Source organism: Haematobia irritans, chromosome 5, assembly GCF_050003625.1.
Source record: "Haematobia irritans isolate KBUSLIRL chromosome 5, ASM5000362v1, whole genome shotgun sequence".
Classification (NCBI taxonomy): Eukaryota; Metazoa; Arthropoda; class Insecta; order Diptera; family Muscidae; genus Haematobia; species Haematobia irritans.
The window spans coordinates 37,697,876-37,714,155 of NC_134401.1; the positions used below are offsets into that span (position 1 = coordinate 37,697,876).

The 16,280-nt window shown below is 29.6% G+C and overlaps 2 protein-coding genes across 2 annotated transcripts in view; both read left to right on the forward strand.

Annotated features, from left to right (window-relative positions):
• The window catches only part of Fkbp12 (peptidyl-prolyl cis-trans isomerase Fkbp12), a 63,951-nt gene that overhangs the window by 22,330 nt on the left and 25,341 nt on the right, over nucleotides 1–16,280 (forward strand). The window lies entirely within an intron of this gene.
• rib (BTB/POZ domain-containing protein ribbon) lies at nucleotides 6,564–16,020 on the forward strand. Its single transcript, XM_075312121.1, has 3 exons — nucleotides 6,564–7,142; nucleotides 11,459–12,784; nucleotides 13,720–16,020. The coding sequence occupies exons 2-3, from the start codon at nucleotides 11,618–11,620 to the stop codon at nucleotides 14,827–14,829; spliced, it is 2,277 nt and encodes a 758-aa protein (XP_075168236.1). The 5' UTR covers nucleotides 6,564–7,142; nucleotides 11,459–11,617; the 3' UTR covers nucleotides 14,830–16,020.

Sequence of the window (16,280 nt, forward strand, 5' to 3'; positions counted from 1 at the left end):
CAAACAGTAAAAAATTTACCATTTTTGGTAGAACTCTACCAATTGTGGTAAAATTTGAAAAATTTTATTAAAAAAAAATTATTTCTATAGAAAATTTTTGTAAAATTTTATGTCTATAGAAAAATTTTACACATTTTTGTTTTTATAGAAAATTTTTGTACAATTTTGCAAAATTTTATTTGTAAAGAAAATTTGTGGAAAATTTTATTTATATAGAAAATTTGTGGAAAATTTTGTATATAGAAAATTTGTGGAAATTTTTATTTGTTCAGAAAATTTTTGCAAAATTTTATTTCTATAAAAAATATTTGTAATATTTTATTTTGGTAAAGAATGTTGTCAAAATTTTATTTCAATAGAAGATTTTGACAAATTGTGTTTCTATAGGAAATTTCGTAAACATTTAATTTCTATTAAAAAATTTAAATCTAGCAAAATATCAAAAAAATCTACCATTTTTGGTAGAATTCTACCAATTGTGGTAAAATTTTTAAAGTTTTATTTTTATAAAAAACAATTTATATCTATAGAAAATTTTTGTAAAATTTTATGTCTATAGAAAATTTTTACACATTTTTGCTTCTATAGAATATATTTGTTAAATTTTATTACTAATATACTATATATTACTATTTGCAAAATTTTATTTTAAAGAAAATTTTATTTATATAGAAAATTTGTGGAAATTTTTATTTGTTCAGAAAATGTTTGCAAAATTTTATTTCTATAAAAAATATTTGTAATATTTTATTTTGGTAAAATTATTTCTATAGAAGAATTTGACAAATTGTGTTTCTATAGGAAATTTGGTAAGCATTTAATTTCTAAAAAAAATATACAAATCTACCAAAATATCAAGAACTCTACCTAAAATCTACAGTAAAAAATCGACCATTTTTGGTAGAATTCTACCAATTGTGAAAAAAATGTAAAAAATTTAATTTTTTAAAAAAAAATTATTTCTATAGAAAATTTTTGTAAAATTTTATGTCTATAGAAAATTTTTACACATTTTTGTTTCTATAGAAAATTTTTGTACAATTTTATTACTATAGACAAATTTAGCAAAATTTTATTTATATAGAAAATTTTTGGAACATTTTATTTATATAGAAAATTTGTGGAAATGTTATTTCTATAAAAAATATTTGTAATATTTCTATAGAAAATTTTGTACTTCTATAGGAAATTTGATAAAAATTTAATTTCTATAAAAAAATTCAAAACCTACCAAAATATCAAGAACTCTACCAATCTACCAAACAGTAAAAAGTCTAACATTTTTGGTAGAATTCTACCAATTGTGGTAACCGTAGGAGTGACTGTATTTGACAAAAAACTGTATTTGAAAAAATTTCCTTAAATTAATTTTTTTTTTGTGTACCGCAGTTAAATAAACTAAAAAAGGCAAAAAAATTATACACTAATAAAGCACAACGATTTACTAAATTTCCCACAAAATAGTTCAGAATTTCCTAAAATTTTTACATTTTACCCATTTTGAACTTCATATGGCGATAAAGACAATTTTGCAATTTTGAACTCCAAATTTTTCCTTCAATCTACAAATTTTTTTTTAACAAAAAATATACAGTAGAATTCATTTATGGCGACCTCGGTTATAACGACCATCCGTATATAACGACGGATTTTCAAAGCAAGTTTGGTTATTAATAGTTTGTACATGCGCAAGCATTTGCTTAGAACGACTCCGGTTGTTGCGGCCATCTGCTTTTAACGACCAATTTGTACGTCTGCTTTGGAATGGACATTCGGTTATAACGACGATGTAAGTTCTGTGTACTAATTTTTATTTTTTTCATTCCATTTTTTTTCGTCAGCCAATACTAAATAAACATATACTGCGGGGAATCACAGAATTTCTTTTCGACTATCCCAAACGCAAATGACAAAGAAGAAATATTCAAACCAGTTTGGGATGAGTTCGAGTTCAAACCAGGACTGGGATGACTTCGTAAATGTCGATGACAACGTCGTGACATCAGAAGAGCCTTCATTGAGAGAAATAGTGGAGAACACAAAAGAAAATGATGAAACTCACAGCGATAATGATCCAGATGACGAAGATGAGCCAATCGAAATTCCAACTAGGACAAAAACTTTGAGTGCGGTGCACACATTAAAACAGTATTTACGATTTAGGGGGTTCTGATATATCAGAGAGTTTATATAGTTCAGCTGAAATTATTGAAAGTAAATTATTAAAAGAAATTCTTGTAAATAGAAAACAAACCGCAATTCTTAAAAAAAAAAAAAAAAAACTTTAAAATATTGTGTACACTTATTTGGATACAACGACGTTCGGTTATAACGACTTCTAATTTCGGTCCCTTGGTGGTCGCTATAACCGAATTCTACTCTATATCTAATAAATTTTCATAAACTTGTCGAAAAATATATACTTATTGAAGTGATATCGCCGTTTGTAATAAACTTTAGTTAAAATTTTTGTGAAGAAATTTATTGATTTTTCATTTCTTGTCTTAAAGATTTTTGCCTTAACACATTAAAATAATTTGCATAACAATGCAAATTCTTTACCTATTTCCTCAATGCTATGCATAAATTAAAAATTATGTCCAAAAAGAAATCGAATGTCAGCCCTTTACTTCAGCCGTTGGGCGCCAAATGTGTATGCAGTTCACCATTCTCTTCGCAAAAGGTCATTTAGTTCGATCGTTGCAAATGATTGAGAAGGGAGCAGTTAATGACTATGCATAAATTAATATAATAAAAATTGGTGGTTTATCGAAACTATTTTCGGAATTTCTTGTGAACAGGTAGCAAGGGAGAAAATTAAAGGGTATTTTGGAAACCCTAAAGGAAGATCGTGGAACAACTAAATTATATTAAATTAATTAAAATAAATTAAATTGAAATGACTGAAATTTACTTTGAACTTGTATTAATATTGTTTAAACATTTTAGATTAATTTAATTTAAAGTAATTTAATATAAATTACAGGGTGGCTGATTTGTAATATAACAAAATGAAGGGCATTTTTTTTCGTTTGTTTTAAATTTTATTATCCAAAGCAAAAATATCGGAATGAACATAACATTTTAGAATCATTCTAGATTAGTTGTAATTATGACCTTCAAAGGGCAGATAACATGCTGCACGAAAGTGGCTCTGCGGTAATTTGGCTCACTCTCGGTGATACCCCGTCTTGAGATAATCGACACTTTGATATGTTTTAGTGCTAACTTTATTCTCCAAAATGGCCCATGGGCAAAATTCCAATGTACTGCTGCCACTCATGCCAAAAATAATCTACCAACATTTGAAGAAAATTTTACCAAAAATCTACCAAATCAATAAGATCTTATTTTGAAGTTGTTGATCCAATTTATAGAAAATATTGTTAAAATTTTGTCAAAATTTGATTTCTATAGAAATTTTTTTCAAAAATTTTATTTCTATAGAAAATTTTGTCAAAATTTGATTTCTAGAGAAAATATTGTTAAATTTTATTTCTGTAGAAAATGTTGTCAAAATTTTATTTTTATAGCAAATTTTGTCAAAATCTGATATCTATAGAAAATGTTGTCAACATTTTATTTCTATAGAAAATGTTGCCAAAAATTTTTGTCAACATTTTATTTCTATAGAAAATATTTGTCAAAATTTTATTTCTATAGAAAATTTTGTCAAAATTATTTCTATATAGAAAATGTTGTCAAAATTTTATTTATGTAGAAAATTTTTGTCAAAAATTTTTTTTCTGTAGAAAATTTTGTCAAAATTTGATTTCTATAGAACATTTTTGGCAAAATTTATTTCTATTATAAATTCTTGCAAAATTTTATTTTTATAGAAAATTTTAGCAAAATTTATTTTTATAGAAAATTTTACCGAAATTTATTTATATAGAAAATTTTTGCAAAATTTATTTTTATAGAATTTTTTTGCATTTCTATAGAAAATTTAACCTCTTAATTGGAGAGGAACATTTTGCAAAATCTACCAAAAAATTTAGAATTCTACCAATCTACGAACCAGTAAAAAATCTACTATTTTTGGTAGAATTCTACCAACGTGATTGAGATCCGAAGATTTTGGTAGCCCTTGTGAGCTAGAGAAAAACGAAAAGACATTATCGATTTACTAAATTTCCCACAAAAGAATTCAAAATTTCCTAAAATGTGTAAAGTTTGCCACAAAATGCACCCATTTCGAACTTCGTGAGGCAATAGACATTTTTGCGATTTCAAACTCCAATTTTTTCCTTCAAACTACGAAATTTTCTTTAACAAGTGAAAAAAAAACAATTATGTCCAACAAATTTTCATAAATTTGTCGAAATTTGACGTGATAGGGCAATTTGTAATAAACTTTAGTTAAGATTTTCTAATATTACCTACATTAGGGGTCACTTTTTTTTAGTGTTGACCTTATACCACTTGAAGTATCGCAATGGTCTAAATGAGCCATAAAATAACATAACGGTATGTCTCTATACCTAAAAAATATTTTTCGTCTTCAATAACGAAATTAATCGATGCAATTAATTTTTAATTGAAATGTCTTCAATCACACAAATTATGGTATCAATCACCAGATTCGATTAAAAAAATTAGCTTATACAATTAATTTTGTGAATTTTGATTGAATATTTTTCTAAAATTCAGTTAAAATTACTTAAAAGAAAAACCCTACTCCTTTTTTTTTGGCAAAGGATGATAACTTAAAAAAATTCCAAGATAATTCAATTTGCCATCTAACCATCAAATGCATGGCATAAATTAAATATTCATCAAAATAGAGATTAAAGCCTAAAGGGAATTTCTAATAAAAAATACTGCCATGAATTTTAAAAACAACTGCAAACATCAAATGAAAAATAACCACCATAAACAATGGTAGATTAGGGAAGAGCAAGAGAGCGCTAGAGAATGAATACCAAACAACAAAAACTATCAACCATGAATAAATTATAATTTGCCTAATGAATCGACAATAACAATAAAAAAACAGCTATTATTACAGAATATAGTAATAAAACCATTTTGCACTTATAGAGCATTGGGGAAAACGCCATTCCATGAAATTTATTTCGGAAAACCATACAAAAAATATACGAAAAATATGGTCATACTCGTTTATGTATGACGGTCAGCATATACGCACACATGGATAAAGGGCGAAAAAACGCAATGAAAAATCACAGATACAAATTAACGAAGAAGCCGATTAAAAACGAAGAAGAAGAAACCCAATATACACTATAGTCGCCATCAGCTATACGACGACGGAAACCCTTTTTTAGCGTTACAATAAAAAAACCTGCATAAACCGGCTTTATGCTGAAAAAAAAATGATAGAAAAATGACTGTACAATAGGAAAAAAACTAACCAAAAAACAGCAACTACAAAATACATAGTGATAATAGACTCGCACACACACACACACCCAAACAGCTCACAAGCATTTCTAGCATTATTTTGAAGTATGCAGTGTTGCTTTTTTGTTTTTCTTGTTCATGTGATATAAATGTGTGTATAGAAAAAAACGCAATCGACAAATGCACAATGTGAACGCACTCTACGCAAATGTGGGTGCCCCCTTAGACGCAATAGCAAACAAAAACAACAACACCAACAATCATCATAATATCCAACAACGTTTTTTTTTAACATTCATACGCAATATGTGTCTATATTGTCTCTCTGGCTAAAGTGCACATTTCTTTCCTATCTCCTTCTCTCACTTATTTTCCAATAGGCTTTCTTTTTTCCTCTTTCTCTGTCACAATGGTTTGGCTAAAATCCTAAATAAAAAATCTTCATAAAAAAACAACACCACTCAACCCATCACAGCAAAAAAAAAAGACACGAGAAAGTATGAAGTAAAAAACTGCATCTTTATACGAATAAAACAATGCTCGATCATTGGCCCCTTAGGAGAGAAAGAGCACGTATTCACAAAACCTATCTCTGAATTTAGCATTGCATATTCCCCTCTATTAGCCATGGCGGCATATCTGTTATACTTAAGTATCACAGTTTATGGCAAATTGAGAGAGCTACCAGCCACAGAGAGTAGTAGATTGTGTTGGATTTTTTTAAAATTTTGCCTAATAATGAGAGCGTGTGTGCGTGTGTATATTGTTATTGTTGTAATGGGCATGCGTTTGCTGTGCAGTTTGAAACTCATACAGGCATATAACTTCCCCTAATTTTCCAATGTGGATTTTCTTCTTTGACGATAAAATAGAAATATGCGTTCTCACTAGACTTCGATGAGTTGGCTAGTGGTGTGTGCGTATTTTTTCTTCTTCTTCTTCTTCAACTGTGTGATAACCTTAGGGTTATTTGCTATTACTAATGTTCTTGGCAGATATTTCCCCTATTTTCTTGAGAGATGATTTTCCAAATCTATTTTTATGTGTGTGTGTGAGTGCCCACGAGAGTATCTCTCTATATGCTAAGAGTTTTTTTTGCTGCGTTTTCATGTTTATGATAGAGTTGGGCGCTGCGTAAATGAATGACTTTATGCATGCATTGGCAGTCAACATTTATTCCACTTCGAGCTCTCGAATCTGCAACAACGTTACGGTGTCGCAGTTTTTCACATACAACAAAAAAAAATTCACAATTTATCACAAACTTCTTGAAAAACTTAATATAAAAAATTTTGAAAATTCAAAGAAGTTAAAAAAAAAATTTTTGCAAAAGAACACAAAAACTAATCACAGTGATAAGTGCGATACTGGACTTCTACAAATCTACAACGTATAAAATTGGATTACCTGTTTACCCCCAAAAGAGGATTACCAAGTTAAAAACTAATACAAAAAAACAAGTGTTTTAAAAACAAACAAAACGAGAAGTGCAATATTTTGAAAAAAAAAAAAAAAACTAAAATCAAATAAGAAAAAAAACTACAAAATTATTTAAATAATTTCAAAACATTCCACACTCAGTTCCTAAATCCACAAACAATAATTTGGCTATTTCTCAATATTTTTTTTCGTATTATTTCGGCTAAACTGAGTTGTGTGTACAAAATTGTAATAAAATAGAAAAAGCTCAAAGAAATTTTTTTTATTGAAATCTCTAACAAAAAATAAAAGTTTGTTATGAGATTAAAAAATTAAAATAAAATAACTAAAAACAGGTAAGTTGAAAAAAATTAAAGATTTTTTTCATAATATGTTTTAAATTTTACAAAATAGGAAAATTTTTAAAATTTCAATTCTTCATTAGTAATTAATTGCTTTGTGTTAAGTTGACAGAGATTTTTTTAAATAGAAAAACACATTTTGTTATTATATTTTTTTATTTATTTAATTCAAGGTTTTTTATTATATATTTTTTCTTTGTTTTTGATTTAAATATCTGCGAAATTTATTTATTTTTTTTTTTTAATCTAATTTATATCTTTAATATAATATTTCAATTATCATTTAAAACCACTTCTAATAGTTGGCCCGTCTCCCCCGTTCCAACTCACGAATTTCTTGTTTATAACCTTCATTTAATTTTCAACACTTCATATATAAATATTCAATTCAATTTGTTTTTCTGCCTTGATTGGCCCTTTTTCGAGTCCAATAACAAAAACATCGACAAAAAAATATACATTAAAAACCTTGAAGTTCTCTTTGCATTTACATTGTAAATACATAAATTTACAACAGTTCACTACTATAGAGTATTGTAAAATTTCGCCACTTCCAAAATAAACCACAAAAAAAACTGGCACAACCGGTTTCTGGTGTGCCGTCACAACAGAAGCAGCAGCCAAAAAAATCATTAAAACTTTTTGACACGTAGTTTTCGATAAGTTTGTGAATATATTTTTGTGTATTTTTTTCGTACTCAAAAAAACGCCCTTCAAGGCATAAGGTCTCCCCATACTTGTCTAACCTCTCCGCTATAATAAGCAAATCATGTTTTGCATTGAAAATACTAGAAGCTTTAGTGATAAAACTGCATTTACACAAAGCTTTGCGGCAAACATATTTCGCACTCAGTTTTTTTATTACTAAGAGTCAAAGCTTTTAATATGAAAAGAGAAAAAAAGAGAGAGAGAGACGGAGGGAGAATAACTGATCTATATCTCTAAAGTTTTTTTTTTAACCTCAAACACTCATATATGCATATATGCCAACAGAGAAGAGCTTAGAGAGTTTATACTCTCTAGTATGCTATGAATAGGGTTGCCAATATTTTGTTTTCTTTTATAAAGATCACTGTTAGCGTTTTTGCCTTCTCAAACCTTTACAAGGCAAGGTGTTAACATTTCTTTTATAATACTTTAATTTTTTGACTACTTTTCTTAATTTCTATACAAAAGAAAACCTTGCAGATACACTTTATTTTAATCCCCTTTAGAAATCAAACAATAAGCCAAAATTATTGACTTTGTATAGATTTTGTCATCCTTTCTCTTTTTGATTTTTGTACACGACAATTTTGTAGCAACCATAACCAATTGTTGCATCAACATCTCTCTACGTTTACCTGATATTTCCCACATTTCGTATATATTCCAATTGCCCAACCTGTTCTTATCTTAACTATTATTCGAACTACCAACTGTGCACCATAGGGGTTGGTATTTTCTTTAGTGGCGTCATATATTTCATGAAATCGTTTTTCTCTTTGTTATCTGTTGACAAAAGAATAATGGCATATATTTCCTTTTCAATTTTTTTTTTTTTTTGAAAATTGCACAATGCAGTTTTGGCAGGTTTCTTATCTAAGGCCAGCCATTAGGATGGTGGAACATTTTTCTTTCTTTTCAAAATTTTGAAAAAAAAAACAAAGGCCAGATCATTTATCATGCTTGGGTCGATATCCTTAATTTTTGTTGTTCTTTTTTTTGCAGAAAGTGAAAATTCTTAGCTGATCGTGTAATTTACTTGTTCGTATAGTGATGGTGGTAGAAAGGGATCTTTTTTATTTTTTTTTTGCATTTTCTAGGGGGAGTTTCTTTTGTGGCTATATCAATTTCTTATGAGTGGGGAAACCAATAAACCAATTTGTTTTTCTTTGAAAGAAATTTGATATTTTGCAATAAAATCAAATAGACAAAAAATGCAAAAAAAATGGAGATATTTTCACAGTCTTGCTTTTAAAGGAAAACTCATAATGATTTTAAAAGAAATTTGATATATGACAAATATCATTTGTAAAACAAAACCTGAAAAGTTGTTTAAGGGCAATACATATATTTGGGCTAAAATAAAATTGTTAATGATAGTTTGCAAATAAAAAAAAAATAAATAATTCATAAAATTGTGGATTTTTCCTAAGAATCTACAAATTTATTATTAAGATCATCGGTTAAAAAAAAACCTGAAAAGTTTTTAAATGTCAATGCAAGCTTAATAAATTTTTCTCTATTTGATACAAAAAAAGATCGAATAAACCCAAATTATTGAAGTTTTGGGTTAAAATAAAATTGTTAGTGATATTTTGCAAACAAAAAAATCAATAGTTCCATAATTTGTAAATTTTTCTATAGAAATCAATGAATTCTAGGAGCATATAAAAAAATGTACGTCTATTGATTTGTTTCTGATATCGTTTGTATTTTTGAAAATCAGAAAATATTCAAGTTATTTTCTCATTAGAGGCGAATAAAGTATATTTTCTACTTTTTAAGGTATCATGATAAAAAAATTTTCAATTTACAAAATTAAAAAAAAAAAACTATTATATAAAAAACAACAAATCAACATTTATCCCAAAATAAAAATATTTACGTTCTAACTCTGATAGGTTTTGGAGAAATACTTGTGTTTTGAGAAATGTATCATTTTAAAATGCTTGTAAATTATTTGGATATAACTTTTGGATATGGATATAACACCAATCAAAAACTTATGTTTTGGGGTTCCCCAGTATATCTATGTTTTTTTCTATGCCTCATTTCAATTTAATTATTTTACTATAAATTTAAGCATTGCATTTTTAAAAAAAAATCAAGTTTTATAAATTAAAAATATATAGTTTTTAATTTAATATGGTTAAAATAATATTTTCTATATTTTCCTCTAACAAATTTACATAAATTAACTTGGGTCACAAAATATTATTTTCTATTTTACCTTAAATATTTACAATTTTTTTTACTTTTCTTGAAACCGCAAAAATTTCCCTCTCTCTCTATAATGCCTTAGGAATTTGTTAAGCATGTGTTGTCCAATCTCCTCCAAAAATACCATAACATAAAGGAAAGATCAATAAAAGAAGCCATATTTTTGATGGTCTGTTCAAAGGAAGAACCAAAAAAATTTGCCACTTACTACCGATGCAACGCCCCTGCTGGGTTTGCATGTGTGTTAATTTTAGACATAATCTTCATTACATTTCTTCATCTGGCACTCGTATGTCACATTTGGCCTTCGTCAATGTAGTTTATAGTTAGCATATGGCAACAATATTTCTCACATAGCATGTACTTGAGAGGCTTACAAGTAATGCATTCACATGCACACACACATAAGCTGGTATACAATATAAGAGTGCATATCGTTAGCAATGCAATTGAGTACTCATGTTTTGTTGTTCACACATAGGGTGGCCATAGTTTAGAAAATTGAAACTTGAAGAACTATAATGCAAATATATTTTATTTTTATAAATTGTAATTTTTGTACAACATATGGCCTTGCCTCAAGCAAATAACACTTGAAAAATATTATTAAAAAAAAAAAACATAAATAAAAAAATTCTTTGAAAGGACATCCTCATTAGGCATATGTACCCATATATGTGATATATACACACTCTATAGATTTAGCAAAACTAATACCATTTTTATGGTACCCCAAACTCTCTCCATCCCTTCGGCTTGGTATTTAAGTAGCCAAATTTTGGCCTGCAAGCATAACTTAACCTGCTTTAAAGAAACAAAAAACAGCAAAACGAAACTCACCCCAATAAAGGACAAAATTCTAAAGAAATCTACCCCCACTCAAATGTGCCGTTTTCTCTCCCAAAACAAAATTCTTGCCATAAAAAACGTGCTTATTTTGCCCAAAAAAATTATTTTGAGGCGAATATAAAAAACAAAACAAAGCGGCAAAAAATTCGTGTATATTGCAAAGTTTTTCAATGAGAATAGGCTTAGAGGTTTGGGGGATGTTTGAAAACGGGCGCATATACACACAAACTCATCACCATCCAAGGGCTGAAGGCAGCGGCAGCAGCACAAGCATTAAAATACAAATTTGAAACCAGTCATATGCAAATTCCTCATCTTAAATAGGCTGTAATTGAAAAACAGGAAACTACCCCAAAATTTATTAGAATTTCCACATTTTTTTTTTGCACTTGCCTTAAAATTTGAAAATGTTTAATATTGAAAACTATACATCATTGAAAATATTTGCAAACAAAAAATTCATATCTTAAAAAGTAAAGTTTTTTCAAACATTTTTTTATTTACTTATCATTATTTTTTTCTTTTTCTCTTTTCAGAACCTCACTCTTTTACTATCGAATTCCATTTAATCTTCTAAACTGGCTCTCAAAATTCGCAAACAATTTGCTCATCAAATTTTTGGTAATTTCCCTCCAGAGGATTTTCCCAGCGAAACCCCCCGTCAGAGATCCTCCAGTCCCGCCGCACACGACAACATGGGTGGCCCACCCAATAGTAGTAATACAGCCACCTCCTCCTCAAATGGGGGCCCTGCACAACCTCCACCACCCCCACCAGAAGGTCAAACCTATTGTTTGCGTTGGAATAATCACAAATCAAATTTGGTGGAGATTTTAGATTCACTCGCTAAAGTCGAGAGTTATGTTGATTGCACCATTGTGGTCGATGATCAGGTACAGTTCAAAGCCCACCGTGTGGTCTTGGCTGCCAATTCTCCATACTTCCAGTCCATATTGCAAGATGTACCCATGGATCATTGTAGCATTATATTCCCCGGTGTAAAGGCTTTCGAAATGCGTGCCCTACTCGAGTATATGTATACGGGTGAGGTAAATGTGACACAAAGTCAAATCCCTAAAATCATGCGCATTGCCGAAGAGCTGGAGGTTAAGGGTCTTTTCGATATGGCCGATTTGAAGGAGAAATTCCACAAACTTAGCGAGCAACATGCCGAGAGAAGTGCAAATAATCCCTATGCCAGTACAACGGCTCCAGTTAACCCTTATTCATCGGTAAGCACCTCATCCAATGCCACCAACTCAACGCCTCAAAATGGTTCATCGAGTAAACACAATGATGGCGATAACTATCACAACTCCTCTTCAGTGATCTCTACCTCCTCCAATATATCACCTTCAGCAGCCCCCTCAAGTAGTTCCTCACCGCCATATAGCAACTATAAATCTCCTTATCCCAGTATATATAACAAATCGCCCGGTCCCAATTCCAATCAATCGAATGCCAATAGTTCAGCACCTCAATCCAGCCAACAATTATCGTCCACACCAACACCGCCCCACAATGTTTCAGCAGCTAATGAACGTTCCGGGCAATGGCGTATGTCACCATCTGCTGCTGCTGCCGCTGCCATGTTAAGTTCGGTCTATGAATCTGCTCCCGACATGAATCCTCTGAAACGTAAGAAACTCTCATCGATCTCCAGTATGCTTATGAACCGTGATACACCCATTTTGCGTAATGTTTTGGCTCAAGCAAATCCAGCCGATTCTTCACAACCCATGCCATTGATGATGCCTTCAGCTGGATTGAAGGGTGACAAAATCACTTCGACTCCCATTAATATGGAGAAAGGTGGCCATAATAACAATCACATTTTCAACGGTTCCGATTATGGTGATAAGGTAAATATTTCAGTGAGAAATTTTCTTTTAAATTTTCATATTGTTTAAATTTTTATTTTTAATTTTTCTTTAAATTTAAAATGAAAAAAAATCTTAAAGAAATTAAAAAAATATTTAAAATTTTTTTAACCTGAACAAAATTTTTGAATTTCATTTTTAAAAGTAATAATTTTTTTTAGCTTTTGATATACCGTTTTTTTTTTTTAAGTAAAAAAATTTTTCTTATGATCTGATATACTCTTTTTAATTTTGAAATTATTTTCCACAAAAATATATTTTTATACCACCATTAAATTTAGTTTTTCTCTCTTAAAAAAAAATATTTTTTTTTTTAAATTTTTAAAATTCAATTTTTAAAGTTTTTTTTGTAATAATTTCTTTTTTATGCTTTTAAATTATTTTCTACAAAAATATCTATTTATCCCTCCATTAAATTTTGTTTTTCTCTCTTTTCTTAAAAAAAAATATTTTTTTTTTTAATTTTTAAAATTCAATTTTTAAAGTTTTTTAGTAAAAATGTCTTTTTTATGCTTTTAAATTATTTTCTATTTATCCCAGCATTAAATTTTGTTTTTCTCTCTTTTCTTAAAAAAAAAAATATTTAAAAATTAAAAAAAAACATATTATTTTATTAAATTTTTTTGAAATTTTTTAAGTAAATTTTCTTATTTCATATATTTTTTTAAGCTTTTAAATTATTTTCTAAAAAATATCTATTTATCCCTCCATTAAATTTTGTTTTTCTCTCTCGTCTATAGAAAAAAAAATAATATTTTTTTTTAATTTTTAAATATTGTTTTTAATTTTTTGATATTTTTTAAAGTAATTTTTGTTTTATTTGATATATTTTTTATTTTTAAATTATTTTCTACAGAAAAATTTCTATTCTTCCCTCTATTAAATTTCGTTTTTTTTCTATCTCCTTTTTCTTTTAGCAAAAATATCAAGAAGATCCTCATTCCCCCTTCACCGATCGTTCCTTCGATGACGATAGCTTTGATGGCAAAGGCAATTTCAATGTAAACTTTGCCAATAATCCCAATTCCAATCAAAAACCCGAATGGAAGCGTTACAAGCAATATACACGCAATGACATTTTGTCAGCCATTCAATGTGTTCGTGATGGCATGAGTGCTTTGCAAGCTTCCCGTAAATTCGGAGTTCCCTCACGTACTCTCTACGATAAGGTAAAGAAGTTGGGTATTACCACTGGACGTCCCATGAATCGTAGTATCAAACGTAGCCCCAGTACTGTTGAATCTTCGGCTGCATTCCCCTTTGCCCATGGCTATGGTCAGGCCGCTTCGGCCGCCATGCACGAGGCAGTGGCCCGTGAGGAACGTGAAATGAAAGAGCATCATCGCAATGCCGAACATCATCATATGGCTCCAACGATTCCTCATCCGGCTGCAGCTCTACTAGATCCTGCCTTCTTGCAACAGGCTTTGGAGAATCGTGGAGGTGATATTGCTGGACGTGAGGCCTTACATGCCATGGCCTTGGCCGCTGCTGCTCATGCTGCAGCCAATAGTATGTCGGCCTCTCCAGGACCCAATGGCAATGCTGTGCGTTCGCCAAGTCCCAGTAATTTCTCCATGAAATATGGCAATATGCGGGGTAATGCAGCTGCCGAACAGGCCTTCTTGGAACGTCATGAAATGGAACGAGAAAGGGAACGTGAATTTGCCGAAAGAGAACGAGAAAGGGAGAGAGAACGCGATGAACGCGACCTCGATCATGATGACCATGATATGGATCGCGAAGAAAGGGATCGTGATCATAGTAACATAATTGAGGATCGTGATATGGAAGAAGATGATGAGGTTGAAGATTTATCAGTGGCCCGCAAAGATACACATTCACCGGTAGGCACAGCGCAGCCCATAAACGAATCACCTTACTCACCCCCCGTTGCAGCAAATCCAGAAGCTGAAAAATCTGTCATAATGACCACAAAATTACCCGTCAGCAGTAATAATGACGACTTCATTCATGAAATGAAAATGAAACGTGAAATTATCACAGACGATATAAGAGCCGACTGATTGATGCTGACAATGGCTTGGCAATATGCGGCCGATACATGTTATGATGCATTATTCTCTTCTCGTTAGTATAGAGATGGCAACACTGCTAACAAGAGGTGAATTAGGTGGTTTCGAAAGTTGTCATACACACCACTCTGAATGATTTATAACAGTTAAGTGGTAAATCAATGGCAAAAAAGGTGCCATGTGAAAAACTAGGCTAGTTTGATTTAGGACCACTTTAGGTTTTTTTTTAAATATTTTTTTTAACAATGAGTGCAATAGGATTGTTTTATCTAGTATGGAAAACTCATAAAGAATTTTAGTTATTTTTTTATTCACTTTTATTCGAGGTTGTTAAAACTTAGTTTTTGGTTCAATTAAAAAAAATGTTTTTGATTTCCTTTTTAAAAAACAAATATAGGGCTTTTGTTTCTCCCCCTTTGGCAGAGAAGCAAAAGCAGCATTATATGGCGGTATATTAGCTTTACTACAAAAAAAAAACAAAATGTATATTCCTAGAAGTCTATATGGATAATCATCAATAGGCTTGTGTAAAGGTTTTAGGGGGGAAATACTTTGTTTAAATTTTCTAAGAAAAAAAAATTCCACACTTGAAATACTGCACAATCAAAAAAAAAAAACAGAAAAAAACTTTAAAATTAAGAATCTACTGCACTTAAATTATTGAACAAAAAAGGAAAGTAGTGATTCGATGAAGAAAGAAAATCCGTTCATAAGATTTAAAAAATATATATAAATGTGTTGTTACTATTAATAGAAAATCACCGTGTGCCTAAAAAAAACAAGAAATTTTCATTTAAATCAAGAAATCCTGTAAAGGTTTTTTTTTATAGAATTAGTTTAGGTTAAATTTGCTTTGATTAAACAAAACAGAAGAAACGGAAAACCATGCCATAACCTCAAAAATCCTTCTAAGCCCGTCTTAATAACACAAAATAGACATTTTTCACACACAACAAAAAAAAACAAAAACAAGACTGACTTATATGAAAAACCAGGGCTCAAGATGCTAACACTTAACTTTGAAACGAAAGAGGCTCAATATTCATAATAAATTTCAATAATAAGAATTATAATTAAAAACCATGAAATTACTTATTAGCTGATAATCAATGAAGGAAGACATAAGAAATTCAATATTTTTACTTATAAGCAATTTTATTGAAATTTAGATATCTTTTGTTATTGAACAGAAAAAAAAAACGCCAGTGATTTGTTTTAAAAATCTTAGTTTATTTTACTTTATGTCCAACAAATTTTTAATAGTTCAATTCATTGTAACTAAGTTTTTGTTTTAGAAAACTCTTTAATTTTTAACAAAAGCTCATTAAGTGAGGACAAGAGAAATCCAACTACCTCAAAAATTATTGAAAGAATATAGGAAAAAAATCAAAACGAATATATCTATAAAAAAAAATGTACAAATTAGATTTTAGTTTTTTTTC